Source organism: Bombina bombina, chromosome 4, assembly GCF_027579735.1.
Source record: "Bombina bombina isolate aBomBom1 chromosome 4, aBomBom1.pri, whole genome shotgun sequence".
NCBI classification, from domain to species: Eukaryota; Metazoa; Chordata; class Amphibia; order Anura; family Bombinatoridae; genus Bombina; species Bombina bombina.
Genome location: NC_069502.1, coordinates 1,022,423,908 through 1,022,443,524, shown reverse-complemented (window position 1 = coordinate 1,022,443,524; position 19,617 = coordinate 1,022,423,908). Strand labels below are relative to the sequence as shown.

General features: G+C 37.7%; 1 protein-coding gene across 1 annotated transcript in view; it reads left to right on the top strand.

The window, feature by feature from the left end:
- Positions 1-17,464, top strand: part of LOC128657721 (ADP-ribose glycohydrolase MACROD2) — a 1,711,614-nt gene extending 1,694,150 nt beyond the window's left edge. The window contains exons 11-13 of the mRNA XM_053712124.1: positions 7,953-8,003; positions 12,568-12,654; positions 16,977-17,464. Coding sequence (XP_053568099.1) covers positions 7,953-8,003; positions 12,568-12,617 — 101 coding nt within the window. The 3' untranslated portion in view covers positions 12,618-12,654; positions 16,977-17,464. The remainder of the gene's footprint in view (positions 1-7,952; positions 8,004-12,567; positions 12,655-16,976) is intronic.
- Positions 17,465-19,617: the final 2,153 nt, after the last annotated feature.

Sequence of the window (19,617 nt, the reverse complement as noted above, 5' to 3'; positions counted from 1 at the left end):
TCGGCAGGCCGACATCCTGATTGCGGACACTGGGCAGCCACGTGGAGTCGCCACGGTGAGAGCCGCAAGTAAAGACACCTCGCGAGCAGAGATCAAAGCAGCCGGACACAGGTCAGTGCTAAAGGGCAGTAGCAGGCGGACACTAACCGCCGCTTACATAAATACAGCCACACATCAAAACTAAACTCCGGGCGGCACTGACAGTAGATCCCGGGAGTGGGTGATCACGCAGGGGACAAGAAAGTATCTCCCTCTTTTAAATCACCCGATCTGGCTGCAGCATATACTTGATCACTGCTACCCTCATCATCAGGTCACTAACAACACCGGCCTTCCTGCGTGGCTCTGGAGGGGCCTAACAGACTCAACAAATAGCACCCTGCATGCCCCATATAGCCAGACATTTCTCCCATTTTTGTTAATATAAGGACACTTGGGGCAAGCTTATACTTTCATGAACCCTGATCTGGGACAATAAAAATCACAAGAGTGATCATGATACTGTGGGCAATAACCAGTGGATTACAAATATAAAGTATACAGAAGCTGCTGGCTGCACAGCAGTAAATACATGGTTAATCATATTACAGCAGCATCACTCATCACAGGAGACTGTGTGTAGAGGGGCAAAGGACACATACAGATTGCAAACCGGGAGGCCCCAACTACTCTATCCACAGATTGACAACACAGGGCAACTCACATTGGCAATACATTCACTGGCCCACAGACCTTTCCACGTTTTCATGTTTATTGGATCTGTTATAACCACTAAATATGCCAGCTCGCAAGCAGAGCAAATTGGATGGAGCCACAAACACTAAAATGTTACAACAGTACTTAAAACCTATAGACCAGCATGTAACCCCTACTGCACCCACCCCTAGCACTCCTGCACATGTGGAGGAAGCCCAAATGCTGCAATTAACATCCACCCCCGCAGGCCTCACTAAGGAGGACTTAAGATCTTTATGTACCAAGGATAATGTTAAGGAGATAATGTCAGAGGTCAAATCTTGGTATACCGATTTGAAGAGTGACACATAGAGTGACAACCTTGGAGGAGAGTCAGAACACCACCTACAATGATATTCAACATATATCACGCATGGCGTATGAACAAGAGGAAACCATCCACCACCTATTGGATAAAGTGGAGGATTTAGACAATAGGGGTAGGAGAAATAATCTCCAGATATGTGGTATACCAGAAACCATACAACCTGCGGCCCTGGAGGGGTGTGTACAAGATTTATTTAGGACACTCAAAGGAGACAGCAATGCTCCAGAGGTGTCTATTGAAAGGATACATCGTGCCCTGAGAGCCAAACCACCTCCTAAGGCTCCACCCAGAGATGTCATTCTCAAGCTTCTCCTCTTTAAGGACAGAGAAGAAATACTTAAACATGCCAGACAAAAGCAGGACTTCACCCATGCGGGTAACCGCATCCAAATTTTTGCTGACCTAAGCCCGACAACCCTTCAGAAAAGGAGGGAACTTAACTACATCACTACTGCCCTATGTGCAAAGAAAATCCTTTACAGGTGGGGCTTCCCGGTAAGCATTATAGCTACAAGAGACGGAACCACTGCAGTTTACAGGACCAGAGAGGACTTATCACGTTTTTGTGAAGCTTTGCGGATCAACATCCAACCTCCAGAGCACACAGACCAAGACGATATGGAAACGCAGAGAATGCGTGACAGGCTCTCCACAGTTACTGGGAGAAAGGCCTCAACCAGACCCTACAAAGCGAGCTACACCACCAAGTGCATGCGGCAGCCAAGTGGACTCTCATAAACAACCAGAAGATGTGTATCCTTTATCTAGCGGGGACTCTTAATAATTCTAAATGGCTACAGATCACACGATAAAAAACTAACTCTATACTTAAGGGCTTGGGGGTGGGGATATTGCCCTTTCATTTCTACAGTTTTTCTGTTTCTTAACTGTTGATTGTTATTGCATTTGTTGGTTGTGTTATTTTTCTTTATTGCAGGTGTCACAGTAAGTCAGGTTAAATACTTGACTCTTGAACATTTAATTGTCAATCATATAATATATTAGGCAGCACACCCTACACGTAGACTTGAGAACTATACCTGAAATCCGAGTAGGGACCTGAGAGTAGAGACTTACCTTAGTATCCCATACTTTCCAGGATAATTGCAGGGGGAATCTCACCTTTATAGAGTACCAGAAATAGAGCAGGGGGAGGTGCCAGCACAGTTATGCCGAAACTACATAACACACAGAACAGGTCCCTCAAACTACTATCAATAAATGCCAAGGGCCTTAATAGTCCCGAAAAACATTTGATTGCATTTAGACAGCTACACAAAGCTTCAGGAGATTTACTTTTTGTGCAGGAAACCCACTTTAAGAAAGGGAGGGAACCTAAGCTCATAAACAACGGATACAGAACCTGCTTTCTGGCCTCGGGACCCTCCAAGAGGGGGGGAGTGGGCATTTTCTTAAAGAACTCTATCCACTTCCAACCCAAGCATGTTATTAAAGACACTAATGGTTCATACCTAATAGTCGTAGGCCTACTGTTCAACACATATGTCACGCTAGTGAATGTATACTTACCTAACCAAGGCCAGCATACAACTTTTAAACAAGTGACCCAATTATTATTGGAACACATGAAAGGGGTAGTATTCATGGCGGGCAACTTCAATTTACCCTTAGACCCTAAACAAGACACATCCACAGGATGGACGAGTATACCACTGAACGTAATCAAATCTGTGAATACCCAATTACGCACTCTAAAGCTCCATGATATATGGAGATCCAAAAACTCAAATGCCTCCAACTTTACATTTTACTCGCATCCACATCGAGTTTATACGAGGATCGACTATATCATTACAGACCAGATAGGACTATCTATGGTAGAGAATGCATCCATCCTGCCAATAACTTGGTCTGATCATGCACCGGTGACTTGTTCGGTTACTTGGCCGGACATACCGCCGCACTCCCCCTTGTGGAGAATGGACGATTCTGACTTATCTAACCCACTAGTTAAATCTGATATAGACGAGACATTAGGGCACTATTTTAGGGAAAATCCCTCAACGGATACATCTCTGTCCACAACGTGGGAGGCACACAAATGCGTGGTGCGAGGAGAATTTATTAAACACAAAGCGAGGAAAGTTAAATCTGACAGACAGTTTGTAAATTCCACACTCTCACAGATACGATACTGGGAAACACAACATAAATATGACCCAGCGTCTCCGACACTCTTACAGAATCTCACTAAAGCAAGGCATGCCCTAAACGACCATTATATTAGGGAATACCAGCACAAAGCCTCAATACTGAGGCAAAAATACTTTGACATAAATAACAAGTCGGGCTCGTCCCTGGCTACAGCGCTGAAACGCCAACAGCTAAATACACACGTACATACACTCTTGGACGCATCAGGGGATGAGTACAGAGACAGCACCAAGATAGCGGAGACATTTCGACAGTACTATGAGAATTTATACAATATACGGAATTACTGTGGACAGCAAGACATAGACAACTATTTAGAGGGGGTGACTTTGCGCACATTACGTGCTGAAGACATCGAAGCACTGGACTCACCGATCACATGTGACGAAATTACAGCAGCCATCAAGTCCATGGTGAGTGGCAAGAGCCCCGGGCCGGATGGGTTGGGCATTGGTTACTATAAAACCTTCACTCACCATTTACGGGCGCCCCTGGCAAACCTATTTAATTCATTACTGACAGAGGGGGGCTTTTCTGAGCAAATGTTAGAAGCTACTATTACAGTACTACCCAAGCAAGGCAAGTGTCCAAACAAACCAGAGAACTTTCGCCCCATCTCCCTCCTGAATTCGGACATCAAGATCTTTGCCAAAATCTTAGCTGTAAGAATCAATCGGTACTTACCACAATTAATACACCCTGATCAAGTGGGTTTTGTCCCTGGGAGGGAGTCGAGGGACAACACCTTAAAAGTACTACAACTGATGGCCTTTGCCCAACAACAAAGCATACCAACAATTCTAGTATCCACAGATGCAGAGAAAGCCTTTGACAGGGTTCATTGGCATTTCTTAAGATTAAATTTAGTGACACTTTTATAGCCCAGATTTTCACCCTATACAGGCACCCGACGGCCTGGGTTAAGGTTAATGGCCTCTTATCAGATAAATTAATTATTCAGAACGGTACAAGGCAGGGGTGCCCCCTCTCACCAATCCTCTTTGCTATGACCATAGAGGTGTTGGCTCAAAAAATAAGAGACAACACGCAGATTTCAGGCATACCAATAAAGGCTAAAGAGCATAAGTTAGCGTTATACGCAGACGATGTGCTGCTTACTATGACTAATGTGGGGACTTCACTGCCCGGGGCCCTTGCCACCTTCAGGGAATATGGACAGGTTTCTAACTTCCACCTCAATATAACCAAATCGGAAGTACTTAATGTCACGTATAACTCTGACGACCTACCACACATGTTGCAAGACTGCCCACTTAGAACACAACAGACCAAAATGAAATACCTGGGAATCTACATGTCCCCAGACCCGACGATACTTTTCCAGGCTAACTACAAAAAGTTGGAATCCACACTAATCACAGATCTGTCTAGCTGGAAAAAAAAATCGATATCATGGATAGGCAGAATTCATGTTATTAAAATGAACGTGCTCCCCAGATTGCTATACCTATTGCAGACTACTCCTATACCTTTGCCGATAGGCTTCCTACATAAGATACAAAACCTCATAGAGCAATACATATGGGGGGGCATCAGGCCGCGGATAGCGAGGAAAACATTATACCTCCCCAGGGACAGAGGGGGGCTTGGGATCCCCAACATAAATACCTACAAACAGGCCATTACATTGCAGAGACTGATAGATTGGTGCCACAATGACCCTAATAAGGTGTGGGTACAACTAGATTGTGACATACTTGACACAAGGAATGCCGGTCTACAGGCGTGGGTCTTGGAGAGGAGTAGACACAGAGCCACTACTGCGTACCCCCTGTTCTCAGACTTTTACACCCAATGGGACAAAATCATACACACAACCACGAATATCTCATCCATCGATGCACCATTGACCCCCATTTACCAGAATAATGACCTGCCTTGGAACTACAGGGGAAAAGAGACAGAGCTTATGATCCCCTTCAAAGACCTTATGTTACTATCTCTCTTAGAGGGAAACAAGCTAATGCCATTGACAGACATGAGGGAGACAACAATAGGTGCACACATGAATTGGTTGGCACACTCCCAGATCACTCAATATCTTGCGACCCACCGCCACAAATGCACACTAACGAGACAGGTAACAGCATTTGAAGGCCTGTGTCTGCGAGACTCCCCAATAGCCCACACTATTGCACTAACATACAGACTCCTAGTAATGGTGGAGTCAAACACGCTCCCTACATACACCAAGACATGGGAGAAAGAATTACAAACGGAGATAGATATCAAAGATTGGCACGCCGTGTTCCAAGTCACTAAAAGGGCTTCAATCTCGGTGAGAGTACAGGAAGCAAGTTATAAGTTTTTGTCAAGGTGGTACCTTAAGCCCCACAAGCTACATAAAATCTACAAGACAGCTTCAGGGAAGTGTTGGAGAGACTGCGGAGGGGAGGGAACACTGACACACATTTGGTGGCAATGCCCCAAATTAGACACATATAGGGTGAATGTACTAACCCAAATAGAACGCACAATAAGGAAGGCACTACAGAATAGCCCTAAAACACTATTGTACTTATCATTACCCAATACAGAGAGCAAACAAAGCAGGGCGCTACTGTTGATCATGCTGAATAGCGCTAAAATGATGATTCCCAAATATTGGAAATCACGTACTATCCCAACGGTATCGGAGTGGAGCCAACAAGTTGACACTCTCCTACAGTTAGAAAGATACCAACATCTTCAGCAGGGGACCGCAAACGTACATGAACTTATGATACAACTGTGGAAAGAAAGCAATAGTATTCCTCAGTGACATTGCTAAATGGACTGTAATTATAGATGAGGGTGATATAATTGTTTAACGCAGGAGTTCTTCATACACCTAACGAGAGAGATGCAGATCATGCCCTACACATAGCTAAGTGGGGGACACAAGAAACTGCCTACTGGCTCGGACATGACGAGCCGTGACACCGTGACACACTGAAAACTAATGTTTATTCCTACTGCTTGGCACACGTCAGATGCATTTGTAAAGCAATCCAGAATAATTGGATGTGATTGACTCTTTATTTGATGTTGTTTTCTTTCCTTTTCCTTTTCCTCCTCTGACGATTGAATACTGCTGATTATAATTGACAGGCCATAGAACCTCGATGGACATGTAGAGATATATGACTCCTTGATACTCTAATACTATCTGTTTACTAAGGAATAATTTGAAAAATGGAAATTGGAAAATCCGATGTTTTACTTGTATTACACACTATGTTTTTGTTTCTTATTTTTCCTCTTTTCAATAAAAATATTTAAAAAAAAAAATTAAAAAAAATATTCAGTAGTCTCTATTTTAGGGGGCGTGGATATAGAAGATATAAGTGGCATCAAAAAAATTGATAAACTGAAAAAGAAAAAAAAAACAAGATAACTATTTGACAAAGATGAAAATTCTGTATAATGTCTAGGTTAATGTTGGTTTTTCTTTTAAAGGTTTACAATATAGATGATGAAATATAATTTGGTACAAAGTAATCTCATTTATGTTTCCAAATGTCTGGAATGTCATGATTATATCTTATACAATCCATATGGCTGTGCATTCTGCACATGGTAGCATATTTGGATTAGAAAGACAAAATCTTACTGTATGCTTGTATATGCATGTAAAATATGCTTTACTAACTCAATTCAATAAATTGACATACATACTATGCAGCTTTATGACATATCATGTTAACATTTACTATGTGACTTTTATATTTGAGGCATATATTTTTAGCTATTGTAATAAAATCTTGGAAGCAATAATGTGTCACAATAATTATTTCAGACATGATAAAAAATTATTCTCTACTGGCATTATAATCAGTTTTATATATTCAAAGGTATTAACCTTACAAAAAAAAATCTATCATAAACATGTTTTATATATGTATAAATAAATATGTACAAGCAAAAAAAATCAAGGCGTCATGAGGGATTGATTGGTTATATTATGTTGCAGCTGGTAGTTAAGGCATTACACCACGTATGATCTGGTGTAGAGAAAAGTAAGGTAGTGAAAGTCTAGTTACAGCATGCAGTTAATAGACATATCATGACTCATAAAAAGTAATGAGTCAGTATTAATAGGATAATATCTCTAAGTAATTTTGGTTAACTAAATAGCCTCTAATTTAATGATGTTTGAGCCTCAAATGATAATGGCAATTCTGCCATTAATGTGCATCTCGTGTATTACTGAGTGTCCACTTTAATCTGACTCATAGTGTTTATAAATAATGTTGAGATGTAAATGTCTTGGCAGTAAAGTTATAAATATTTTACTTCACAGCTTAAATTATTTTTACAATTCAAATTGAAGCAGGAAATATAACAGTATTCATGGCAATCTTTTTCAGGCTACAGTGTCTCGTGAAAGTCAGATTGTTGTGCAAGTAAAAAGATCATATATATAAAAACCCATCACCTATGTTGGTTATAAGCAAACCTGTTTAGCAGTTTTTGCTTTTGGAATAATCAGAATGTATGCTTGTGTACATTGTTCCTGGAACAATTACTTTAAAATGTTTAGTATTGTAGAGATAAGTAATAGGAACTAGAATCTAAAATTACAGGCAATGTGGTGCTATAAAACTGCTGCATCTTTAAAACTAGCATCTAATAATGAACTCATGATCTTGTTGGCTCTTATATTGCACATTATTGCTACTAATGTTGTTTAAATATCTTTTTTTCCATTTAGAAACTACACAAGAGGACAAACAATCTGCTGATCCTAAGGCCTTATCTGATGGTACACTCTTTTCATATTTTATATTTGATAATGAGAATAGTTACTAAAGGTGTACACTAAAGAAGAAAGTCATTCATACTGTATGCTAGCAAACAGCAATGAGGGAAAGAGGTGATATGATAGTAACTTAGTATATTAAGGGGCTCAGTAAAGCTGAGGCTGTGAGTATTTTTTATAAAAAGAAAAACTCAAGAACAAGGGGTCATGATCTCAAGCTGAAGGGTAGTATATTCAGGAGTGATTTGAGGAAGCACTTCTTTACAGAAAGGGTGATTGATTCATGGAATAAACTTCCACAAGAGGTGGTAATGAAAAATACTGTTGGGGACTTTAAGAATGCCTGGGATAAGTATAAGCCTATCCTACCAACTAGATAAGTTTATAAGCATAAGGCTATCCTACAAACTAGATAAGTTTATAAGCATAAGGCTATCATACAAACTAGATAAGTTTATAAGCATAAGGCTATCATACAAACTAGATAAGTTTATAAGCATAAGGCTATCCTACGAACTAGATAAGTTTATAAGCATAAGGCTATCATACAAACTAGATAAGTTTATAAGCATAAGGCTATCCTACGAACTAGATAAGTTTATAAGCATAAGGCTATCATACAAACTAGATAAGTTTATAAGCATAAGGCTATCCTACGAACTAGATACGTTTATAAGCATAAGGCTATCATACGAACTAGATAAGTTTATACTTTTAGGAAGTATTGGCCAGACTTTTTGGACCTATGGTTCTTCTCTGCCATCCAAATCTATGTTTCTATGTATAATTTAGAGAAATGTCTAATGTTCAGCTCATTATATTTCTCAAAACTCCATATTTTTGCTAAGTTTAGTTGTATGTGTGTAGAAAATGTGTAGGAAAGAAAATTACTCAACTATGATCTAGTACATTTTGGGGAAGATAAAAGAATTGTGGTTGATGTCCAGTTGATCTTTTTTTCTTAAAGCTGTGCAAGACAAATTAAGAATATATCTTTCACATTTTTTTGTTAAATAGTAAATGGCAAGTTTATATTTATATCTATTTTAGAAAGCATGTGGAGCTGTCATGAGTAAATATATATATATATATATATATATATATATATATATATATATATATATATACAGGGAGTGCAGAATTATTAGGCAAGTTGTATTTTTGAGGATTAATTTTATTATTGAACAACAACCATGTTCTCAATGAACCCTAAAAAACTCATTAATATCAAAGCTGAATAGTTTTGGAAGTAGTTTTTAGTTTGTTTTTAGTTATAGCTATTTTAGGGGGATATCTGTGTGTGCAGGTGACTATTACTGTGCATAATTATTAGGCAACTTAACAAAAAACAAATATATACCCATTTCAATTATTTATTTTTACCAGTGAAACCAATATAACATCTCAACATTCACAAATATACATTTCTGACATTCAAAAACAAAACAAAAACAAATCAGTGACCAATATAGCCACCTTTCTTTGCAAGGACACTCAAAAGCCTGCCATCCAGGGATTTTGTCAGTGTTTTGATCTGTTCACCATCAGCATTGCGTGCAGCAGCAACCACAGCCTCCCAGACACTGTTCAGAGAGGTGTACTGTTTTCCCTCCTTGTAAATCTCACATTTGATGATGGACCACAGGTTCTCAATGGGGTTCAGATCAGGTGAACAAGGAGGCCATGTCATTAGATTTTCTTCTTTTATACCCTTTCTTGCCAGCCACGCTGTGGAGTACTTGGACGCGTGTGATGGAGCATTGTCCTGCATGAAAATCATGTTTTTCTTGAAGGATGCAGACTTCTTCCTGTACCACTGCTTGAAGAAGGTGTCTTCCAGAAACTGGCAGTAGGACTGGGAGTTGAGCTTGACTCCATCCTCAACCCGAAAAGGCCCCACAAGCTCATCTTTGATGATACCAGCCCAAACCAGTACTCCACCTCCACCTTGCTGGTGTCTGAGTCGGACTGGAGCTCTCTGCCCTTTACCAATCCAGACACGGGCCCATCCATCTGGCCCATCAAGACTCACTCTCATTTCATCAGTCCATAAAACCTTAGAAAAATCAGTCTTGAGATATTTCTTGGCCCAGTCTTGACGTTTCAGCTTGTGTGTCTTGTTCAGTGGTGGTCGTCTTTCAGCCTTTCTTACCTTGGCCATGTCTCTGAGTATTGCACACCTTGTGCTTTTGGGCACTCCAGTGATGTTGCAGCTCTGAAATATGGCCAAACTGGTGGCAAGTGGCATCTTGGCAGCTGCACGCTTGACTTTTCTCAGTTTATGGTCAGTTATTTTGCGCCTTGGTTTTTCCACACGCTTCTTGTGACCCTGTTGACTATTTTGAATGCAACGCTTGATTGTTCGATGATCACGCTTCAGAAGCTTTGCAATTTTAAGAGTGCTGCATCCCTCTGCAAGATATCTCACTATTTTTGACTTTTCTGAGCCTGTCAAGTCCTTCTTTTGACCCATTTTGCCAAAGGAAAGGAAGTTGCCTAATAATTATGCACACCTGATATAGGGTGTTGATGTCATTAGACCACACCCCTTCTCATTACAGAGATGCACATCACCTAATATGCTTAATTGGTAGTAGGCTTTCGAGCCTATACAGCTTGGAGTAAGACAACATGCATAAAGAGGATGATGTGGTCAAAATATTAATTTGCCTAATAATTATGCACTCCCTGTATATATAGTATACCACAAAAGTGAGTACACCCCTCACATTTTTGTAAATATTTTATTATATCTTTTCATGTGACAACACTGAAGAAATTACACTTTGCTACAATGTAAAGTAGTGAGTGTACAGCCTGTATAAATTAGCTTTTCCATTTATAATAACTCAACACACAGCCATTAATGTCTAAACCGGTGGCAACAAAAGTGAGTACACCCCTAAGTGGAAATGTCCAAATTGGGCCTAATTAGCCATTTTCCCTCCCCGGTGTCATGTGACTCGTTAGTGTTACAAGGTCTCAGGTGTGAATGAAGAACAGGTGTGTTAAATTTGGTTGTATCGCTCTCACACTCTCTCATACTGGTCACTGCAAGTTCAACATGGCACCTCATGGCAAAGAACTCTCTGAGGATCTGAAAAAAAGTATTGTTGCTCTACATAAAGATGGTCTTGGCTATAAGAAAATTGTCAAGACCCTGAGACTGAGCTGCAGCACGGTGGGCAAGACTATACAGCAGTTTCACAGGACAGGTTCCACTCAGAACAGGCCTCGCCATGGTCGACCAAAGAAATTGAGTGTACATGCTCAGCATCATATCCAGAGGTATCTTTGGGAAATATACGTATGAATGCTGCCAGCATTGCTGCAGAGGTTGAAGGGGTGGGGGGTCAGCCTGTCAGTGCTCGGACCATAAGCCGCACACTGCATCAAATTGGTCTGCATGGCTGTTGTCCCAGAAGGAAGCCTCTTCTAAAGATGATGCACAAGAAAGCCCACAAACAGTATGGATTACTGGAACCATGTCCTATGGTCCAATGAGACCAAGATAAAGTTTTTTGGTTCAGATGGTGTCAAGCGTGTGTGCCGGCAACCAGGTGAGGCGTACAAAGACAAGTGTGTCTTGCCTACAGTCAAGCATGGTGGTGGGACTGTCATGGTCTGGGCCTGCATGAGTGCTGCTGGCACTGGGGAGTTACAGTTCATTGAGAGAACCATGAATGCCAACATGTACTGTGACATACTGAGCAGAGCATGATCCCCTCCCTTCAGAGACTGGGCCACAGGGCAGTATTCCAACATGATAACGACCCCAAACACACCTCCAAGACGACCACTGCCTTGCTAAAGAAGCTGAGGGTAAAGGTGATGGACTGGCCAAGCATGTCCCCAGACCTAAACCCTATTGAGCATCTGTGGGGCATCCATAAATGGAAGGTGGGGGAGTGCAAGGTCTCTAACATCTACCAGCTCTGTGATGTTGTCATGGAGGAGTGGAAGAGTACTCCAGTGGCAACCTGTGAAGCTCTGGTGAACTCCATGCCCAAGAGGGTTAAGGCAGTGCTGGAAAATAATGGTGGCCACACAGAATATTGACACTTTGGTCCCAATTTAAACATTTCCACTTAGGGGTGTACTCACTTTTGTTGCCAATTGTTTAGATATTAATGGCTGTGTGCTGAGTTATTTTGAGGGGACAGCAAATGTACACTGTTTTACAGGCTGTACACTCACTGCTTTACATTGTAGCAAAGTGTAATTTCTTCATTATTGTCACATGAAAAGATATAATACAATATTTACGAAAATGTGAGGGGTGTACTCACTTTTGTGGGATACTGTGTATATATATATATATATATATATATATATATATATATATATATATATATATATATATAATCCAAAAAGCAAAATAAACACTCACTGGACTTCAGCCATCTGTTCAATCAAATAAAGTTATTTATTGTGACGTTTCGGGAGAGCACAGTATCCCTTCCTCAGACTACTTTGTTTTATAAATATGTAAAATATCCTGTAAAGTGTTGTTGTATTTTTGATTTATGGTTGAAAACATAACATTCTACATTATCTTTGCTTGTAGATGAGATGAATAGTCAAGTGGAAAGCATGATGGACAGTCAAGATGGATAGTCAAGATTAATCATATAAACATGAACAAAAAAAATAAGTAAGTCTTAATAATTTAAGTTTCATAATATTACAATTTATTTTTCAGAATAAAATTGCATTTTGTTAAAGTTTGTTGTGTGTTGCTTGGTGCTTCCTCAGTGCATACAGAGATATCAGTCCAGCCATAATTTTTATTAAAACCAAACATTCTTTTGATGACTAAGACTATTTTAATTAAGATCTTATTGTGATATCAAAATGTTGTACATTTTAATGTTGGACACTGTTGTATTAAAGTAAAGTTAAGATATAATTAAACATTTTTGTTGGACTGATATCAATTTATGCAATGGGGATTAAAAAAAACTACCAATCAGCTACTCAATATATTTCTTTTGAATGCAGTAAGCAGCTCAAATGTTTTTGCAATTAATATTTAATTATTAAGCAGTAAATCTGAAAAAGTCTAAAGTTGTCAATATTTAAATTGTAAATAACAATACATAAAAAAATTACACATAAAAATCACTTTAAAAGAAATTCACATAAAATCAGGAGATACAGTGCTCCAGACACATGCACGCTCATGAGATTATGGCCCTCCTTTTCAAAGAAAAGATACCAAGAGAATAAAGAAAATGTAATTATAGAAGTAAATTAGAAAGTCGTTTAACATTGCATGATCTATCTGAATCATAAAAAGAAAAAAAAATGTTTTTTCATGTCCCTTTAATGCCCAGTACTGCTTGCTAAATGCGTATACTGGTATGATTGGCCCTTACCCAATTATTACTAGACTATCCAGGCATCGGAAATACAGTATATCTGTATCTAAAAATGCACAATTATACTTAAGTTGCTAAACATTAATCATAAAAGGCTGCTACATTAATAATACATAGAAAGATAACACAAAACTAGACTTGCAATGCCATGAACTGCCTCAAACATATTTTGCAATGTGTACATATTAATTTAACCTATCAATATAATACATTAACTTTTTTTTTTTGCAACTGCCTAGGAAAACGACAAGCAATTTATATCATCTACAATTAAGTACTGTTCTATGAAATTTCCCAGATACTGAGAACAACAGGTTTATGTTGGTTTTATTGCAGTTGGCTCAATATTGTCAAAAGGCATCTGTATCCAGAGAGCAGTAAAACAAAAAATAGCTTTCACTATTTTTCTATGAGACATTAAGTGATAGCGCTGATAATGCTGTCACACAAACTGACTTTTACTTATTCACAGTGTACTGAAAAATAATTATGTATATTGATAAAAATCTGATAAAATAGCTAACATCTGTTAAAGCCTGAAGTTTTGTCACTATCACCAGTTAAAATGTATATTTTGATAACTATCAAATAATTGCTGTCTGGAAGCATTACCATAACAATATTTTCTTCTTCGACATAGTGATAGCATTGCAACAAAATGAGCAGCTACTGTTCATAATAAGATTTTACGCAGAAAAATAACAGACTTAGTCACAATGACAGCAATGCAAGTAACTTATTAATTTGATCTGTATTTTGTTAGAAAGTTAGTTGGAGCGTAAATAGAAAAGACAGCAAAAATAGCTAGACCTATAATAGTGTATAAATACTGTAATATAATATAATCTAATATACATTTTATTATTTTACATTTACACTAGATAGAAATTAAATTATACCGGTTAAGGAGTTTCACTTATTTACCCCTTAAATTGTCAGCAAACAATGAACAAAGGGTGCATATGTAAAAGTACTACTGTGGTATGTAAATAAGATTTTTAAATGAATATATTTTAATAAAATGTAATTTAAACCTTAGATGCCAAGAAGTGTTATTATATCACGCTCATGTCTGCGCATTTTACTCGTCACCATGACATCATTTCCATAAAAGTTATTTTTCTGTAAGCCCATATAAGTACTCACTAGAGCACCTTTTTCCCCCCTTAATTTATATGTAACATTTAATATTAATTTATTATTTTTGTCTGTTAATATTTACCTTTAAATGTTTTAATAATGTGTTGCGTGTTTTGTATCACAAGGGGTTAATCAGATTCACACTATTTGCTCAATAAAAAACACGTGTACACTGTGTTGTGCAATGGATCCTTATCCATATTTAGTGTATCTTGTTGTCTGGCGGCAACGCACAAATGCACTGGATCTGTTGTCTATAATGATACTCCTAATAGCAAATGTATGGTGCTATTAATGTTAACTTGAATGGCCAAAAAGACAATTGATGATTTTAGTCGAAGTGTGTGTGTGTGTGGGAGGGGGGGGGGGTCAGATGATGAGACTATAAGGGGGCATTCAAAAGGCAAATAATAAGAAATTATTATTGATATTACAATTTGAGTTTGGAAAATATAGTTGTCTTTATATTGTACAATGCATAGTAATGGTTTTTGTGTCTAATGCTTACTGTTTCTTTAAGCACTCACATTTCACTCTCCTGTTACTTATAGTCAATTCCAAGTATTAACAATGAATTAAAAATATAATTTAAATTAATAATAATATAAATGAGATACCGAAAGAAGTATAAGTGTTAAAATATGGTTTTATTAAAGCTACCCCCAAAAAAATGCTGTCATCTACAGTATTCTGCAAACAGAATCCACACAAAAAATCAGTAGAGTATTACACATAGAAAACATACCCACAAAATAAAGACATGAGTATTGGAAACAAATTAGTTTGATAAATTGAATATTTAAATTTTAATGTACTTTTCTTATAAATGTATTGCAAATTTATTGGAAAATTTGAATAAAATTAAAGTTAGATTATAGAGTACAGGTTCATCTTTCTACCTTGAGCTACTGCAAAGCAATGATATACCTTGATTAGGGAGGTGACAATATGAAATGTCTTCTCAAATTCTAAAAGCTGATCTTCTAGTAGTTTGAGGAATGGTTTGTAATACAAAATTATAACAATTCCTTTTTTTACTTTCTTTTATATGAAGATATTACCATTATATGTAAGTATCAAACACTGAGTATACAATTCTCCACTCTTTAGTAAAATAAAGAAAAGAAAAATCACAATTTTTAGTTGGCACTAAATATTTTAATATTTCAAGGGAAAGCTGGAATACTCAATCTCCAGCTAGTGTCATATTATACTGCTGTGCCATATCCCATATGGACTGAAGTGAATATATTTGGAAATATTAGTAGTAGTGAGTCCCCATTAGTGTTTTGGATATTTGACTTATCACTCTACATTGCAGTTTATTTAATCTTTATTAAATATTTTTAATTGATTTTAAAAAATGTGAGTATACATTTCTCCACATGATTAGACACGTTTTTCTCTCACATTTTATTGGAAATGTTGCGCTGAAAGTCTGCATATCAGATTTCTCTAGGATTATTCTAACTACTAAATATTTCTGAGATACTTGTATTTTCTGAGAGCCATTACATGGTAATAAGTTGGACAAAGTTTTGAATATTGTTACGTGCTAAACAATCACCTGAGCTTGATCTCACAAACTATAGCTATAGCTCAATAGTCAATGACAGTTAACATTCTACATAAAATAACATGAGTTTTAATTATTTTGACATAAAATATTTTTTTTTTTTGTAAACAGAGTTTAAAAAAATTAATTATAGCAGTAGCATTCAAAATAGAGTAATCTTTAGCTTGGGGTAGGCTCAAGAATGTGCATGAGCTGTGGGTACTGTGCATATAATATCATTACAAACATTATCATAAACACTATGCTATAGTATTTAAGACTCATGCACTCACCTGAGCCTACCTCAATATGCTGTCATGGACCTGGGCTAAGTTTCAACTAAAGATATCAAGAGATAGGGGTACATTTGATAACTGAAGAAAATTGTTTGTATTTTTTTTTTCAATTATTAACCCTATGCGAATCACGGAAATTTAAAGTTTCTTCATATGCATTCAAAATAATTTCCTAGTTTTTTTTTATTCTATAGAAATGTTTAATAATACATTCAATATATTTCACATTTGTTTTGTTTTTTTGAAAACAATAATTACATGTTCTATTCAATGCAATATTCAAAAATAAAATGTAACATTTGATTAATAAAGAGACAAATTTAAGATATTGAAACAATTATTTGAATGTTAATTATTTTATGCTTGAATGCACCCTTTGTTATTTATAGGTTTCTTTGATGTTGCAAGTGTAACTATAGTTTTAAGAAAGTTTATTTAAAAAAAAAATTTGAATGAAAATCAAGAAAAATGTTCATGCTACCATTCAAATGTCAAAAATCACATAACTAACCCAGGTCTCACAAGTATCACAAGTCTCATGTACAACTTAACTGTTAAGTTAAGTTAACTGTTTTTTGTTTTGTTTTTTGCTTTTTTTTTCCAGTGGAAGACGGCTTAAAGCAGTACGAATCAATGAAACAGAATCACCAATGTACGGCATTATATAATTAGGGACAGAGACTACATAGTGTTTGTTCCTTACAGGTCTAAAAGGGTATGATGAAAGGGTGTTCTTTGATTTAATGGCTTCTAATTATGAGTTGCATTGCATTCTATAGATCTCTTGAATTATATTTCTATTCATTTTCTGCATATTATCCAAAGTGTTGGGTTTTTGTCTTAATTTTCTTTTTAAACTATAATCCATTCCCACTTTACAATGCATTTTAGTAAATTTTTTGCTGACAATATGTCATGATTTAACCAATTAAAACAGACTATATGAATAACATTTTTTTTCATTTACTTATGTTACTTATTCTTTGGGAATTTGTTCTGGGAATTAACTTTGTGATTTTTGCTTGACCATTTATTATTCCATGTTAGCTGTTAAAAAATTAAATAAAAATTTTGCTCTATAAGACATCAAAACACGTTGTGTTACATTATTCCTAAGTACATTCATTTAGTGTTGGGATAATGAGAATTTTGGTTTTGAAAAAAATGCTTGTCATTTATCAGTCTGCAAGATAAATATTAAAATATCTGAAACTTTCTAAAGTTTTAATTAAATTTTTAAGGTACCTAGCTACTTACAACATAACAGATGTCATATTGTTAGGACGGCATCATTTATTATTATTTTCATTTATTTGTATAGTGCCGCCAAATTCCGTAGCGCTGGGTACAGTGATAGGGGTATACAATGAAAAGAATTTGTGATAAAGTACAAAGCATAACAAAACTAAACAAATCTAGTACAGTAGGAAGAGGGCCCTGCTTCGGAGAGCTCACAGTCTACAGGTTTAGGGTGCAGAGACATAAGGTTGGGGGTAGCTTGTCACATCGGTTGTAGTTGCAGCAGTGAGTCAGGCAGTTCATGTATTAGTTAGGATGAGAGATGGAGGAATGATGGCAAGCCTCTCTGAATAGGTGGGTTTTCAAGGAGCATCTGAAGCTATACAAGGTTGGAGACAGTTTTATGGTGCGGGGTAGATAGTTCCAGAGAACAGGAGCAGCCTGTGCAAAGTCTTGGAGACGGGAGTGGGATGTAGAGATAACAGGAGTGGAGAGACATAGGTCAGAGGTTGATCAAAGAGGACGGGATGGGGAATATTTTACGATGAGAGAGAAAATATAGTTGGGAGTTAGACTGTTGAGTGCTTTGTAAGTTAGGGTTAATACTTTAAATTGTATTCTGGAGTGTATGGGGAGCTAGTGTAGAGACTGGCAGAGCAGAGCAGCTGATGTAGATCGGCCACTTAGGTGGATGAGTCTAGCAGAAGCATTCATAATAGATTGGAGGGAGGAGAGGCGTTGTTTTGGAAGGCCATTTAGAAGTAGATTGCAATAATCAATGCGTGACAAAATGAGGGAATGAATAAGTATTTTTGTAGTTTTTTGAGTAAGGAAGGGTTGAATTCTGGAAATGTTGCATAGGTGTGAATGGCAGGATTTGGTAAGCACTTGTATATGTGGGTTGAAGTGAGTTCTGAGTCAAGTGTAACCCCAAGACAGCGGACCTGGGTGAGGTGTTGAGAATAGAGTCTCCAACCATAAGAGAAATGTCAGGTGTTGGATGTCTCAAATAGGGGGGAATAAGAAGCAGTTCAGTTTTGGACAGATTGAGTTGGAGGTAGTGTGAAGACCTCCAAAAGGAAATTGCAGAGAGGCAGTTGGAAATCTGGTTGAGTAAAGAGGGAGAGATATCAGGAGAGGAAAGATAAATTTGGGTATCATCAGCATATAAGTGGTACTGGGTACAAGGGATCCAAGACAGAGCCTTGCGGTACTCCAACTGAGAGAGGCATAGGATCACAAGTTATGTTGTTAAAGGAAACTGAAAACTAGTGTTTTCAGAGATATGAGGCAAACCAGGAGAGGGCTGTGTCTCGGTTGCCAAATAAATGTAGTATTTTTAGGAGGAGAGAATGGTCAACTGTCTCAAAGGCAGCGGGCAGGTCAAGAAGAATTAGTAAGGAGTAGTGGGCCTTTTGCTTTAGCTGATAAAAGGTAATTTGTTACTTTAGTAAGAGCGGTTTCTGTTGAGTGTTTAGGGCAGAAACCAGATTGTAGTGGATCAAGTAAGGAGTTTGTTGTGAGAAATTGAGTTAGCCAATTATAGACCAGTCATTCCAATAATTTTGAAGCAAAGGGAAGTAAAGAGACCGGTCGATAGTTAGAAGGCATAGAGGGGTCAAACGAGGGCTTTTTTAGGATTAGTATGATTGACGCATGCTTGAAGGTATCAGGAAATGTGCCAGTGGTAAGAGATTGGTTAAAGAGATGAGTTAGGGTAGGGGTTAGTGAAGCAGAGAGTGAAGGAAGAAGTTGTAAAGGAATAGGGTTAAGTGGGCAGGTTGTGAGATGAGCCAAGGATATGAGTACAGAGACTTCTTCCTCTGTTACAGGAGGGAAGTAGCATATAGTTTTTTTAATAGAAGGGGTGGGTAGGATTGCTGGATTTGAGGTGTAGATATCTTTTCTTATGCTGTCAATTTTATTTTTTAAGTGATCAGCAATAATCTGAGCAGTGAAGTTGGCAGTGGGCGGGGGTGCAGGCGGACGTAGAAGGGAGTTAAAGG